At 40.5% G+C, this 15931-nt stretch overlaps 1 protein-coding gene across 1 annotated transcript in view; it reads right to left on the bottom strand.

Annotated features, from left to right (window-relative positions):
• Positions 1–15931, bottom strand: part of Pcyt1b (phosphate cytidylyltransferase 1B, choline) — a 65476-nt gene that overhangs the window by 39022 nt on the left and 10523 nt on the right. The window contains exon 2 of the mRNA XM_055608251.1: positions 3995–4094. Coding sequence (XP_055464226.1) covers positions 3995–4094 — 100 coding nt within the window. The remainder of the gene's footprint in view (positions 1–3994; positions 4095–15931) is intronic.

Below are 15931 nucleotides of genomic sequence, written 5' to 3' on the forward strand. Positions count from 1 at the left end.
TTTTCTAGTCCTGCAGGATGCTATTGCTGAGGCAGACCAGAAACCCATTTCCTTCATATCAGAAGGGCATGCTGAGTAGCTGTGTTTCATCAATGTAGTGTATAAAGTGGGTGCAAAATGGAGGAAGAGGGTTGTTCTCCTTATCTCCATCCTGATAGCCAAGAAGAAGAGGAGAAAGAGGAAAGGGAGGAGAAAGAAGAAGGGGAGGGAGATGAAGAGAAGAAGAGAGTGAGGAGAGAGGTGGGAGGAGAGAACATGCATACATGCCATGGTATGTATCTGGAAGTCAAAGTATAGTTTTCAGAAATCAATTAGTGCAGCAAATATTTTTACCTACTGAGCTACCTTACTAGTCTGCTGATTTTCGTTATAAACCTAAGAATCCTACTGACTTTAAAAAAATATAAGCACGTATTATATTAATGATATAAAATAAAATATTAAGGGGATGTGGTATGGCCTTATAGTAGAGTGCTGCTTAGCATGCACAAGGGCCTGAGTTCAAACTTCAACACTTCACATGCACACACACACACACACACACAAATGGGGAACTGAAAACAAATGAAATCATTGCAAACTTCTATTAAATGATTTAGGATTTATATTTAAAATTGTGATTAGTTTTTGATGTAATTCAACCTCATTAATTTAGAGCATAAATAAATAAATATTACATTTATAGATTCAGATGGTACAATTTTGCTAATAAATTAAATTTCTGCAATAAAAATCTGGAGATTTTATGTCAGATTGAGAACTTCAACTATTTTCAATTATATACTATTTTGAACAAACAGAATTGCTTTCACAGGATTATACTGTATTCTAAATAAGGCGCAGTAAACAGAAAATGCTCTGAAATAACAAACTGTCTAATAAGGGATCTTGGATTTCAATGCTCTTATTCAATTGCAATTCAATTGAGGAAAATTTGTTTTAAGATATAAATCCTACAAGAAAGCAGATGGCGGTTTTGTGAAAGTTTTTGTTAATGATTAAGGGGTGATCAAGATAAATGAATTCAGGAAGCAGAAAGGAAGAAAAGTAAAGAAAGACGATGTAATTACTGGGAAAAAAGGCCATTTAGTAAATTTGAAGACTATCTGTAGAGTTGATTTTGCAGTCAGATCACTTTTTAAAATTGTAATGTGTCAGCAACTTCCAGACTGGGAAACTCTTACAGGACCCAAAGCAAAATGAGGAACCTGTCTTTCTGGTCTCTTAAAGGGGTCGGGGAGAAGGAGAAAGGAAGGAGGGGGCAGTATGGGGTGAGGAGGTTGCCGGGGAGAGAGACTGTGGATTGACAGAAGCTGAAAATGGAGCAGATGATTACAATGAAAGTATTGTTCATCTACTGTATTCACACACCTTCCAGCCTTCAGCTCAGGGTCTAATCATGTTTTCACTTAGCCCCAAGGCTAGCTGAGGAAAGCACTTCTTTTTTGAGGCAAAAGAGACTTGAAGTCCTAGCTCTACCCACTTATGACACCTGTTCTCTAGCCTTCCAGGATTTTTCAAAGATTAAATGAGCTCAGGGATAGGACAAGCCATTGAGTAGATGCGATATTTACTTCTATGGGAAGTTAAGATCTTTTTCTGAACAGAGCTGAAGCTTATCCTTTAACTTCCAGTCAATTCTGTTTTCCACACAATCACCTTCTTTTTTCACTTGGATCTTTATCTCTCCCCCTCCCGCCCACTCCCATCCCAGTGCATGTATTGAAGGCTTGGTTCTGGGTATTAACTCTGTTGGAAGATGGTGAAAACAGGAAGGTGGGGCCTAACTAACTTTCTTCCTCCTAACTGAAGAATTTTATCACGGTGACCAAAATTTTCATTTAGAAGCTCTGGACTTTATTGTTGGGTTAGTATTTCTCAGTATGTGGTCTCTAGCCGCCAATTTAAGGATTATCCAGGCTGTTCGTTAAACATGCAGATGGCCATCCTCCATTCCCGGTCTGAGGACAGAGGAATGGGGGAGTCTAAGGACACTCTTCAAGAATTCTTTTTTTTTAAATATATTTAATTTATTGTAGGTGCATATGCTTGTCTGTACGTGCACCATGTACATGCAGGTGTCCGTGGAGGCCGGCAGGAGGCATCAGATCCCCTCTAGTGGGAGTTAGAAAAAGTTACGAGCTGTCATATGGATGCTGGGAATTGAACTTGGGTCCTCTGCAAAAGCAGCAAGTGCTATTGACTGCTGAGCTGTCCCTTTAGCCCTTCCATGTGATTCTTTAGACACTTAATTATAAACACAAGTGCTCTAAGATACCACTCCAGGCCTTATGTTGCCTTTCTCAAAAGAAGCTCATGAAAAAGTAACTTTCCTTACCCCCTCCTCACTTTGCTCCAAATGAATCAATGACCTCAACACTTTTGAGGGATGTTCTTAAAGAGGGAGCAGAATGCTGTGGTTCAGAGGGTCAAGCTCTTAACCAGTCAAGACCCCAACTGTATTACTCAGCAGGAGTTCCCAGAGCAGCAGCATTACCTGGGAAGTTGTTAAGAGTTATTTCTGTGAGTTCAAGGTCAGCCTGTTCTACAAAGTGAGTCCAGGACAGCTAGGGCTACACACAGAAACCCTGTCTCAAAAAAAAAACAAAAACCAAAACCAAACAAACAAACAATTACAGTTTCTTGGGTCTTAGCCCACATGAATAGAGTCAGACACTCCAGTGGGGAGTCCCAGACATCTGTATATCCACAGGTCCTCCTGGTGATTCTGATGTAGGCTCCAGTGTAAGAAGCCCTGCCGCTTGCCAGCTGAAGGACCTTGTGCAGCTTCATAACTTCTCGAAGCCTTCGTTTCCTGATGTGTGAAATACTGAAGGTACCGACCATGTTTTGAGTTGTGAGAGCAAAATGGCACGTTACACATAAAGACCTTAGCACTTCGTACACATTTTATAAATGCCTGCTACTATTAGTTAATACAGGGTCCCTTACCCCGTGGATTCCTTTAAGTCTGGGTTGCTTGGGTATTGCAGGGGCAGTAAGAGAACACCCTGTTTTGCCATCATAAATGCCTTAAAGCTTAATTCACTCAACCAGTCCTACGTTTCACTCCATCCTAACCAATTGGACTGAGCCACAAATCTCCTCATATAACCCTCTAGCTTTGTACTTTCCTATACTGGTCCTATTCTATCCTCCCAGAACAACTTTCTGTTTTCTGTAGACAGGAGCCAAAACATCTCCCAACAGAACCAGCGCCCTCCCTTAAGTCTTGCCCAACCTTTCCAGCCCACATGAATTTGCTGTTCTCTGAACTGTCACTTATCATCAGTGTTGTTCATGCATACATGTGCCCATGTCTGATAGTCTTGTCTCTTTAATTAGCATGAAATCCCTTGGAAAGGAGAAATGGCACTTTATAGTTCCTTTTACATCTCTTCCCCGTTGGTCTTCTGATATAGGCTAAAAGGATGGATAGAGGAATACATTTCTAGAACAGAACACTGTCTTTCTTAGGGCTCACTTAAAATACAAAAATGAAGACATTTCAGAACAGTTACAATTATAGTGGTTTAGTTCATCAATACCTTGAAAAATGGTAGTTTTAACAGAATCTACCTGTCACAAATGAGTTGCCTGGAGCAAGACATTGTCCTTGCTTTACAAATGAGAAGCTGAATCCAGATCTTCTTCATGAGTTGCCAGAGTTTGTAGAACTAACAAATGACAGAGCGATTGCTGTTTTGATTTTTTTTTTAATAGTTTCACTCTGCAGCCCAGGCTGCCCTGGAACTCACCACACAACCCATGCTGGCTTCAGATTCACAGTAGTTCTCCCGCTTCGGCCTCCTCAGAGCTGAGATTACAGTTGCAAGTCACCCTACTCAACTAGTTCTTGCTATTAATGTTCAGTGTTCTTGCACTATGCTATAATCACAAAATTCCACCCTGAAAGTGAGTGCTGTTCACATGCTTTGTGATACTTCAAAGGTCAAGACAAAGCCCATTTGGGAATTGAGAACAACAGCCTCACCTGGTGTTCCTAAGCGGGCCTGAGCAATGGTCAGTTTTTCATGAGGTGCTTGGCACTCACAGCTGGATTCATCTGCAAATGGGGCTGGTGCAGTCAGGGTCTAAAAAGGAAAAAAGAGAAGGGAAATACATTCTGATAAATATTTTTTCAGCACAATAATCCTCCTTTGAAGTTTTCTGTTTGGTAGTCAGTTTCAGCTAAGAAGAATATAGCAGGCCATGATGGTTCACACCTGTAGTCACAGTCTTCAACTCAGGAGGTAAAGGCAGGAGGATCACAATGAGTTCCAGGCCAGCCTGAGCTATGGAATGAGTTTGACAGTGGCTCAGGCTTTAGCGAGTAAGACCCAAGGGGCCAAGGGGAAAAAGTAGAATATATTTGCTGGGCCGGCAAAACAATATTGTACTCCTAGAAATAAAGCCTTGTCACAGTCCTTTCTCCCTCCCCTGTAACTGATGCATCAGGAATATTAAGAGCTAGTCAGGCATGATGGTTCACATATGCAATCCCAACACTCAGGAGGCTGAGACAGGATGATAGAGTTCAAGGCCAGCCTAAACTATATAGTAAGGCCCTGTCTTAAAAACTAAGAACAAATAAAATGAAAAGAAGAAATAACATATCTGTACAGTTCCTACCATATGACAGGTGTTAGATGGGGCTGCTATTTCTTTTTGGCCTCCCGACACACTATACTGCATACATATTCCTATCCTTCCATAGGATACCATCATACTATGCCTATTTCACAGAAAAGGCAACCCGAGGCTCCATAGGATTAAGAAATATGCTAAGTCATGCCCTTGGAAAATCATAATGCCCAGCTTTGAGCATTTACCAACCAACAAGGGAAGTCTTCAGATATTTAGACTCACCCACACCCCGGACACTCGGCTGAAAGGAACCTCATATTCGGAAGCGTAGCACGACATCTCCTATAATTCACATACACACACACACACACACACACACCAGGCTGGCCAATCACAAATGCTGACGTCTGTCTCTTCAATGCAAAGGCCAAGGCTGATATCTGCACCCAGAGAGAGCCTAAAAACACAGCAATTCTGGCAGGCTCCAGTGGTAGCTCCCCCAGCTACGAATGGCTAGAGGCCCCGCCCCAGGCAGCTTGGGCTGAGGCTCTGGGGAACGCGGTGAGAAAGATGTAGTCACTTGGAAGCCTGCCCAGGAAGTGGCCCTGCATTTTTTTAGTCAGCCTCTTAAAATGAAAACCTCACTCTCCAGACAGAGGAAGACAAAGCGGGTGGTGTTTTTGTAAATAGGGCTATATCCAGAGTTGTCCATTTGCAGTCTCTGAGCTATGTCATTACCATAGTCACCACTACATCATCGTTGTTTTTTTTTTGTTTTTTTGTTTTTTTTAACTAAGGTTCACTAGTCACGGTAAACATTACTCACAGTGCTGCATGAATTGTTTATTAGAGATGGAGACATGAAGGTGGCATTCCTTGACTTGGGAAGATTTGACAGAGGGAGGACCTACCTGAACAGAGGATGTGATTTACTTCTGTCATTCACTTCTTTATATTTCTTCAGTCACTCACTCACTCAAATCTATGTCAGGTGCTATACTAAAATCTGGGGCTACATATAGGGATAAAACTAGCTATCTCAGTACTTGGCTTTTTAATTCTTTTTTTATAAGTTCAGGGCTTTGTTTTATATCCCTAGCTGACCATGAACTCAAAATCCTGCCTCATCCTCCTGAGTGCTGGGCTAGCAGGTATGGAACCATCATGCCAGGAAGTTAGTCCCTGCTCTTGACAAGACCATGTTCTCCAAGACACCATGTTCTCTACACTGACAAGAAGCAAACCGTGCCCAGTCCCTATGCTGTAGTCCCATTCATTACCTTCCACCATGAGGCAGGAATCCCACTGCAATTTTGTTTGATGATCTCCCAGTTAGTTGCCTGAGACTTCCATAACTCCCACCCTGTCCTTCAGGGCTCTGGCAACAAACCAAGACTCAGGAAAAAGAATTGGAAAATGTGAATCCAATTTTTTGTTTGTTTGTTTTGCCTTGGATACATTAAGGTGATTTTGTGGGCTCTAGTAGACCAGAGAAATATGTCATGTAGCAAAGGAATGCCTGCCATCTGTGTTTATGAGATCTCCTTTGTAGCACATACTGTGTGGACACTTTAATTAGGCTCTTCTGGTCTAAAACAGTCACTAAAGTTAGCTCAAGGGCTGGAGGATTCATTTTAAGGCACAGAAAATGGAGAAAGAGGAAACGGGCAGAGTGTGGCCACAGCATGCCAAGTGTTCTGCCCCAACCTGGCTGTTCACAGCACGTGTTTCCTTCTGCTCCATTCCCATCTCCCTGCATCCTTCTTCCACAGTCAAGACTCTGCTTGCTTTCCATTCCCCAGAACTTCAACTTATACGTGGTGGCTCGGCGTGGCTTTCTCAGTCTCCCATCACAAGCTGCCCCTGAGGCTGTTTTGTTTGCTTGCTTGCTTCTTTGTATCAAGACAAGGTTTTGCAGGAAGCCCAGGCTGACCTTGAACTTATACTCTTCCTCAACGGTAGAGTGTTTGCCTGGCACACACAAGGTGCTGGGTACCATCCCCAGTACCACAAAAAAATGTTATAGAGAAGAATCTGCCTTGGCTAAGCTCTTGTTTCCAAATCAGGGCACAACAAGAATTGGCTAAAGTTGTGTCAGGGGCACTTTTGGGTCCAACATCTGACAGGGAAAGTCATGGGTGGCTCGATGTTGGAACTAGCTATGCAGGTGGTGAGAGAGCTATTTGACTTTGTGTGTTCCTACAAAGCAAGTTCTTTGCTGTGTCTGAATTCAGTCTCATCTGTAAAGCGGGGAACTATCTCACAGGACTGTTCTGAGAAGCAGAGATCATATGTATTTGCTACTTAGTTCCCAATATGTCTTACCCTCAATTGCTATCCTCACTCATTATATCACACAGAGCACTACATATTTTTGTACAATGATAGATAATGCAGTTCTCCATACAAACAAGAAAAGAGGTTGTACGTGTGTGTGTGTGTGTGTGTGTGTGTGTGTGTGTGTTTGTGTGTGTGTGTGTGCTCATGTACCTGTCTGTGTGTGAATAAGCATCAGTAGTGTGGGTAGCCACAGAAGAGGGCAGTCAATCCCCTACAGCCGGAGTTACAGGCAGTTGTAAGCCACCTGACAGAGGTATTGTGAACCAAACTTGGGTCTCCTAAAAGAGTAGCAAGTGCTCTTCACTGCCATCGCTCCAGACCCAAATGAGAATATCTTACATTAGTGATTCATTATCTCTGCTTTGTTGTTGTTATTGTGGGGACTTTTAAAGATAGAGTCTTACTATCATGCTAGCCCAGGTTAGTTGACCTGCTGTATAGCTCAGGCTAAGCTAAAATTCATAAAGCTCTTGCTTCAGTCTTTACATTTGGATTATGTGTGTGCTACCATACACAGCCATTTCATTTACATGTACATATGAACAGTTAATCTTTATCAAATAGTCTAAAATTAATGACTGTTTAGAAATATTTTATGTTCTAGTCACAAAGCTTATTAGACAAAGTGTTGTCATTTCATAAGGAAGATGTATTAAGAGCACGTAAAAGCTAACATTTAAAACAGAAATTTTTAAAATAGCATTTACTGAAAGATGAAGATAGTTTATCTGTACTGTGCATTTTGCTATTGATTCTTATGACCCAGAAGTAAGGAAATGAGAGAACTGAAGAGACGGAAAGCGGACAGAATTCCTAAGTGCAATGAGAGTGCTTGTGTGTGCAGCATGTACAAGGCTGAGCGTCTGTAACAGGGCTTATCTTTTATAATATACGAGATAACAACCATGCTTAGAACAGGGACAATGCAAAAGGAAGCAAGCTTTCCAGAAGATTTCCTTTCAGAGTGATACAGAATAAGCCCTGGGTTGAGAAGGACACTCTATATTTGGACAATGAAATGGCGCAGTGAGGAAATGTGCTTTCCATGGAAGTTCAACAAGCCGAGTTCAATTCCCAGAACCCATGAAAAGGTAGAAGAAGAGAACAGACTCCAGAAAGTTGTTCTATAACCTCTATCCCACAAATTAATAATAATAATAATAAGTTTTAAATTAAAAGTTATCAAACTCAATATTCAGTAAGACTTAGTGAGGGCCAGGCAAATAACTCAGAGTAATATCTTTTTTTTTCAGTCTAAACACTTCAGACTACAATTTTAAAAAATCTTATTTTTCAGGAGCAGAACAAATCATTTAACTACTAAGGATTTTATGTTCATTAGGTCTGTTTTCTTCACATGCAAGCAGTGGGCTAACTTCAGAACAATTGGGAATAAAAATACCTGGAGTCTCCTAGAAGGAAGGAGGATGAGGCTAACCTGACCTTTGACCTATTTAGATATCTACAAGGAATTAGTGTCCCTACTACTCCTCACTGTTTACCAAAGCCCAAATGTTTACTGGATATTCTGCTGTATTCCAGACATAGGCCTTTTGTAAGACATGAAAGTGGGTCTCAATAACAACTAACTTTGATTGTCCACACAATGACACATATAAAATGTCAAATATATTTGCTAATTTAGTTTGTACAAGAACTCTGTAACATAGGTGAACTATACATGACTTATTTGTAATAGTGATATCAGTTGATGACAAGAAGCAACAGCAGTAGTAGTTCTTTTAGACTAAGTTTCCTTTTTGGCTCCCTCTGAACAGAGGAAATGCTCAAGAATCTGAAACAGAAAGAAGATACAGAAACTCCTTATAATTAGGCAGTGAAACCCCAAAAGTTAACCAAAGAAGTAAAATCATGTGGCAAATATTTTTACTCCAACTCAGTGAAGCACATCAGATGCCTCACATGTGGCCATTGGCAAGCCTCAGCTTAGACTCTAAGACACCCAGATCATATTCTTCAGTGTTTCCAGCACAAGCTACACAGTTAAATGATGTCTGGAAGGTAGGTAAATAAAGGAACAAATAAGAAAGACAGGAAAGAGAAGTGATTCTGGGGTAGCAATCTACCAAAGTAAAGAGTGATTCCTTTACAACATAGAAAGATAGTTCAAAAGACAGGCACAATTTCCAATCACTTCATATTTGCAATCAAAGTCCCATTCTTTTCGATATGCAAGTCATAGAAATCAAGGGACTAGAAGAGTGGGGGGTTCATCAGAATCACAGATCACACCTCCTTGGAGAACCATAGTCCAAATTCAATGTTGGAGAGGCACAAGTCTATTCAGCAGACTAGTGGGACTCTCAAGGGATAAGAAGCCCTGGCCCAGTGCCCTGCACGTCACTGGTACACAGTCCTTGCAAGACCCATAGATTAGGTTCTAAGCTGCAGTAAAAGTCCTCCTGCTTAATTTAAGATTTCAAAACACCCAACCATTGGTTATCAATATGCTTCCCATTTGCCACATTTGTTCCACTTATGTGAACTGGACCTCAGCGCCAGACAAAATCCATACCTCCAAAAGGCTTTGTAAAGAGAAGGGCAGTGTATATTGGCTTTTATAAAATCTCTTTGACTGAGACTTGTCAAATATTTGTCTAAAACAAAAACTGTTAGATAGCCAGGTAAGGAGGAACATACTATAGGGACTGAGGGAGGAGGCTCATGAGACCCCAGGCAGATTAGGCCACATAGGAGTTCAAGGCTACATAGCAAGACTTGTAGAAGTGCATGTTCATATATGCAGCTACAGGTACACACCTGCACACACACATATCTATGCACACATGCATGCACATGTGAAAAGAGAGAGCAAATAGGTGCCACATAAAATAGATGATGCAATCATTGAGTGCAAAACAATGACACATAGTACCTGTACTCATGGACTGTGTATCACTGACTGACAATAACTGGACTGATTGACAGAGAACCACAAATTGAGAGTTTAAAAAGGACATCATAAAAAATTCTATTTCTCACCAGGTGGTGGTGGTGTATACCCTGTAACCCCACCCCTTGGGAGGCAGAGGCAGGTAGATCTATGTAAGTTCATAGGCCAGCCTGGTCTACAGAGTGAGTTCCAGGACAGCCAGGGCTACAGAGAGAAACCCTGTCTTGAAAAACCAATAATAATAATAATAATAATAATAATAATAATAATAATAATAATTCCATTTCTCATCTCTGAACATAATTGTAAATCCAGATTTGATTTAGGGTCATAAAAGTTTTGTCTTTTTTTAAGTTTATTTATTCATTACATATACAATGCTCTGCCTGCATGTTTGCCTGCAGGCCAGAAGGCACCAGCTCTTGTTTTAGATGGTTGGGAGCCAATACGTGGTTGCTGGGTTTTGAACTCAGGACCTCTGAAAAAGCAGTCAGTGCTCTTAACCTCTGAGCCATCTCTCCAGCCCCAGTTTTGTCTTTTTGAAGTTAGAAAAAAAAAAAAAAAGACTAGTGACTTGTGTATGTCAGACCTCTGGTCAACTGTTAGATCTGTTTTGTTTTTCTTTTTCTAGTACTGTTGTGTGTGTGTGTGTGTGTGTGTGTGTGTGTGTGTGTGTGTGTGTGTATCTGGATTTTTAAAAACACAGATGCTGGAATCAAACCTCAAGTTCTCATGCTTGTACTGCAAGCACTCTTTCTTAATGAGTCATCTATCTACTCTCTAGTTTTTGTTCTCTTTTTGAGACAAGGTCTTACACAGCTCAGGCTGGCCTTGAACTCATTATTTATCTGGTGGTGGCAAGAGCTCTTGATTTTCCTTCTTTAGCCTTTCCTATATTGGTATTATGGGCATGCACCACCACGCCTATCTTTGACTGTGCTTTAATGGGATTTTAGCAGATAAGTTGAGAACAAAGTGTTCTAAGGTAAAACAAAATCTAAGGTAAAAACAAAATCACTGAAGTAAAGGTAATGAGAAATCAGATCTTACTTTGATATTAGATAAGTAAAATTTGGAATAAATTGGATACAAAGTATGAAATAATGAAGAATTAGGATAATTCCAGAGTAGCTGGGCAGAGAAACTGAAATATCTGAGTCCCCATTCACTGGATGGGAAAGGCACCAGAAGAGGAAGTCTGTGGTATGAAGAATGGAAAGATTTCGCTTCTGTTCTCACTCCCTGTCTTTGACATTTCTGTTAACTCTCCAAGTAGGGATAGCTGAATATAAGTCATATTTAAAGGAACTGGAATAAACTCATATTTTAACAGCTAAAAGTATAAAGGTGGGTAGAAGAGGGGTCCAAGTTGTCAAATGAAGAGATACTAAATTTGTAGACAGTCTTTCTCCACCACTATGAAAACTCCAAGAAAGCAAGGACTTGATCTGCCATTTTTGTTTCTATTGCTCTACTCCCCAGTGCAGTACCTGACATAGAGTAGGTCCTTAATAAATACTAGTTAAATGGTAACTGGGGGAAATGATTGCTGATAAAAACAGAAACAGACATTAAACTCAGGAAGAAGGTATGCTTATTAACGGCATGTTATAAATGTCTCTTTAACACCATCGTACATATTTTAGAAAACTAGAGAAAGTTAAGAAAAAAAGATACACATTTGAAGAATGTTTTAACACATATAGGTAAATTACCATCTACAAAAGCTGAATTATTTACACTCACGTTACAATGTATGAAAAGTGTCTATCTTGTTACCATCTCACTGGCATTAAGTATTATCTTTGTCAATTTTAGAAACCAAAAACGGCCTCACGCTGTTTCAATTTGCATTATTTTGATTGCAAGAAAGAGTGAACATTTTTCAAATGTTTATTAGCCATTTGTATTTTCTTCTGAGAATAACCTGTCCTTTACTCACTTTTCTATTGTTGGGAATAAGTAGGTTGAAGCTGTTTAAAAGAAAACAACATAGCACACTTAAAAAGTTACCTGCAATATCTTTTAAAAATGCATTTGCAACTTTATTTAGATTTGCTTTGTAAGAACTCCATCAAGGAAACACACACACACACACACACACACACACACACACACACACATAGACACACAACTATTTCATTGCAGTCATCTAGACATGAGAGGGCTGTTGTAGTTATAAATTGGCAGTGACTGTGCGTTCATGCACAAGAGCAGCACAAAATCAAGCCAGATAAAGTCCAAGTAGAAACTGCATCAGGGAGGGCATCACAAAGTCCTGAGGAGCTATTGGCGGTTACAGGCTGCTGGGAGAGGGGGAGTCATTTTTCTTCAGGGATGCAGCACCCGAGAGGATAGCCATGCTCCAGTAGATAATCCAACACCCATGTCTATACAGGCAGTAGCACTAAGTAGACTCAGGGGGCTTAATGATAAAAAGCACATGAAGTTGAGAGGGGAATATGTTGAAGAAGATAGGGGCGACACTGGAGAAGAAGGAATCAGTAGTGGAGGCGGGTTGGACAGTTTACTTTTTGAAGACATAAAAATTAAGCCAGCTGTGTGTGATGGTGCATGACTTTAATCCTCGCATTTGTGAGGCAGAGGCAGGTGTATATCTGTGAATTTGAGCCAGCCTGGGCTACATAGAGAGTTCCAGGACAGCCAAGGACACAGAGTAAGACCTCAACTCAAAACATAAACCAAACAGAAAACACAAGTGAAAAAAAATCAAAACAACAGCTGGTCATGGTGGTGCATGCCTTTAATCCCAGCACTCAGGAAGCAGAGGCAGGTAAATCTTTGAGTTTGGGGCCAGCCTGGTCTACTGAGGACAGACAGGGCTACACAGAGAGACCCTGTCTTGAAAAACCAAAAAGAAAAAAGAAAGTGTCTAAGCACCTGCATCTAAGTTGGACTAGTAATTAGATCAGGGGTGAGCAACTTTATTATGCCCTAGAACGTGGGCTTCTTAAACACCGACCACCCTTAAACTGTATGCACCTCCCATGTTGCTCAGGAACACACACCAGTGACTTTCAAATAGCAGGAAGAATGCCAGAACGAAACCTGAAATCAGAATTTTGCTGATTAGGAATCTGTTTCTTCCCTTCCAATTTTAATGGGTTCAAGATTAGGATGTGTCTCCCGAGAAATCTTGTCTTATAATGGGTGTTGGCTGCTGTTTCACACATGCCACTTCTGAAACGGAAGTGCAGCTTATAGTTAACAGACCTTAGGTTTGTGGCGTTAATAGGCACTAGTACTAAGCCTGAGCAGGGCTCAGCGGCACGTACCTGTAAAAGCAGCAATCAGGGAGGCAGAGGCAGGTGGCTCTCTGTGAGTTCCAGGCCAACCTGGTCTACAAAGAGAGTCCAGGACAGCCAAGGCTACACAGAGAAACCTTGTCTTAAAAAAACCAAACAACAAGAAGAAAAAAAAAATCTTGACCTGTAGGTAAGAAATTTCTTACTCTAAATTGTGTTTTTTTAGGAGGTTGAGCTTTAGAGAGCTTGTAATGAATATCAGTCATATATTGTATTGCTATCCCACTTGCTCAAAAATCTTAAAGCAACTTAAAAAGAGTAAAAATTGGCAGTTGAAAACTTGTTTTATTGGGGGAAAGAAGGAAATATAGGTGAGTTTTTAATGGAGCCTCAGTACGGGCTAGGGATGAAGCTTAGTGACAGAATGCTTACTTAGCATTTGCGAGCCTGCGGGCTCTATCTCTAAACAGCAGAAGATAAGATCAAGTGTGAAGTGAGCACACAGGGTGCACAAATGCATGTTGTGTTTGTCAGCATTTTAAAGAGGTGGACTACAAAAATGGCTTTAACCCTAAGCAGGCCTAACAACAAGGAGAATAAAGGTAGCATTGTTCTTAGGTTTAAGGAGAGAGAGAGAAAGAGAGAGAGAGAGAGAGAGAGAGAGAGAGAGAGAGAGAGAGAGAAGCTATTGAGGAAAAGGCCAGCATTCCTGGTAGCAAGTTCTGGAAGTAATCCACTGTACAGTGCTACCTTCAAAAGATGTGTTGCATGAAGCAGTCATAATTCCTACAAGTTCAACAACAGCTCCTAGAGTAAGACAGTTTTGTATTGAAGGTGTGCCTTCATAGCACTCTCCATGCAAGGCAAAGCCCCAGAACCAAAAAAAAAAAGTAGTCGAAAAGAACATTGCTGTAAGGAACCAAAACACACAAATGCAGATCTCCCCCATTACAGCGGTACCCAAGCACAAGATTTGGAATGTGTAGACCTCTGGTTCCTTATGTGCAAAGCAAAATGCAATGCAGTGGACAGTGACTCTTGCACTCATATTTATATTGAGTTTTTATGTCAGCAATAAATCAACAAAGGCAGCATTACTAATATCTAATTCTTTTTTTTTTTCCTTCGGTTTTTCAAGACAGGGTTTCTCTGTGTAGCCTTGGCTGTTCTGGACTTGCTTTTTAGACTAGGCTGGCCTCGAACTCACAGAGATCTGCCTGCCTCTGCTCCCCTGAGTGCTGGGATTACAGGTGTGTGCCACTGCATTTCACACTAATATCTCATTCTAACATAGAGATTCACACCATGTCTGTCATGGTAAAATATAGAACTGTGTACTAAAGGGAAAGTACAAATTGGCTGACCTGACTTTCAGTTCACCTAGGCTTTGATCAATCCCTTTGTGGACTGTATTATCTAATTTTAACTAAACAGATACAAGATCAGTTAGTGGCTTAAAAGGTTTCCTGCAAAGAAAGGCTGGAGAGATGGCTCAGTGATTAAGAGCCCATACTGTTCTTGCGGAGGACCTGTTTTTTTTTTTTCCCAGCACCCACATCTAGACAGCTCACAACTGTCTATATCTACAGCTCCAGGAAGATCCCATGCCTCTGACCTCTGAAAGTATCCACACTCATGTGTATACAACCCCCCCATACACATAATTAAAAACAATAATGATTGGTGTTTAAAAGAAAACATTCCTTGCAACAAAATAAGGAGGCAAGAATAATAGCACCACAGGTAAGCAGCAAGAAAATGGCAGAGCTGGGGTTGGGAATGCCGCTCAGTTAGCAGAGTGCTTGCCGAGCATATACGAAGCCAGGAATTTAAGCCCCAGCATGACACAAAACCAGGCTCCAGGTTATATGCCTATGATATCAGGACTTGGGCTGGGGGTACAGGCAGGAGGATCAGAAGTTCATGGTCATCCGTGGCTGTACAGCAAGTTGGAGGTCAGTCTGGGATACATTAGGCCTTGTCTTAAAAAAAAAAAAAGAAATGAAACAAAATGAGACAAACAAAAATTCTCCAGAGAAGAACAAAAGAAGGAAGAGGAAAAGGAATAATGACAAAGCTGATGCTTCTGTCCCCTGTATGTGTTCTGCATTAACCACATGATCAGGCACAACCTGATCGACTTAATCTCATCTCACAAGATGGCTGAAATGAAAATTATTATACAGAAGACTACTAGAAATGCCAAGATGTTCCAGTTTGAGTACCTCATAGAAATCAGCTAATGGAGACAGTACAAAGCTATTGTAATTATGGTTCCCTAAAATGAAGCATTAGGAATGTGAAGACATATGATGTCTTTAAGTTTCATATTTTGAGTCATGGGATACTCAGCCTAGTACTTTAAAAAATACTGTCACATGTAGTGATAAATATTTAGAAGTCTTTTTTTTTTTTTTTAGTTTCTTGTAGTTTAAAAGAGAGGGGAAAAACCCCCTCTGTTTTTCCTGCCACAGTAAAAGGAGTAACTCTAACATGTAAGAGAGAGAGAGAGAAAAAAAATGTCAAACTAGAATGCATTCTTTTGTCAGAAAAAAATGTTTAGGAGGTATTGCTGAGGATTAGAAGAAACAAACATTAGAACAAATTATGTAGTGTGGGAGGTTTGCTATACAGTCAGATTGAGTACCGTTATTTCTACCATGTCTCAGCTTGAAGTATGTGCATAATTGTATTTTTATAATAAAAGTGTTTTTCTGAGAAATGGACAAATATGCTCCAAAGAAGATATACTCTGAAAAATATATGAATTTGTTAACCAAAGCCAATTTATTATTTTATAAAGAAATAATGAAATTATCAATGA

The sequence above is a fragment of the Psammomys obesus genome, unplaced genomic scaffold (assembly GCF_907164565.1).
Source record: "Psammomys obesus unplaced genomic scaffold, mPsaObe1.curated_primary_1811, whole genome shotgun sequence".
NCBI lineage: Eukaryota > Metazoa > Chordata > Mammalia > Rodentia > Muridae > Psammomys > Psammomys obesus.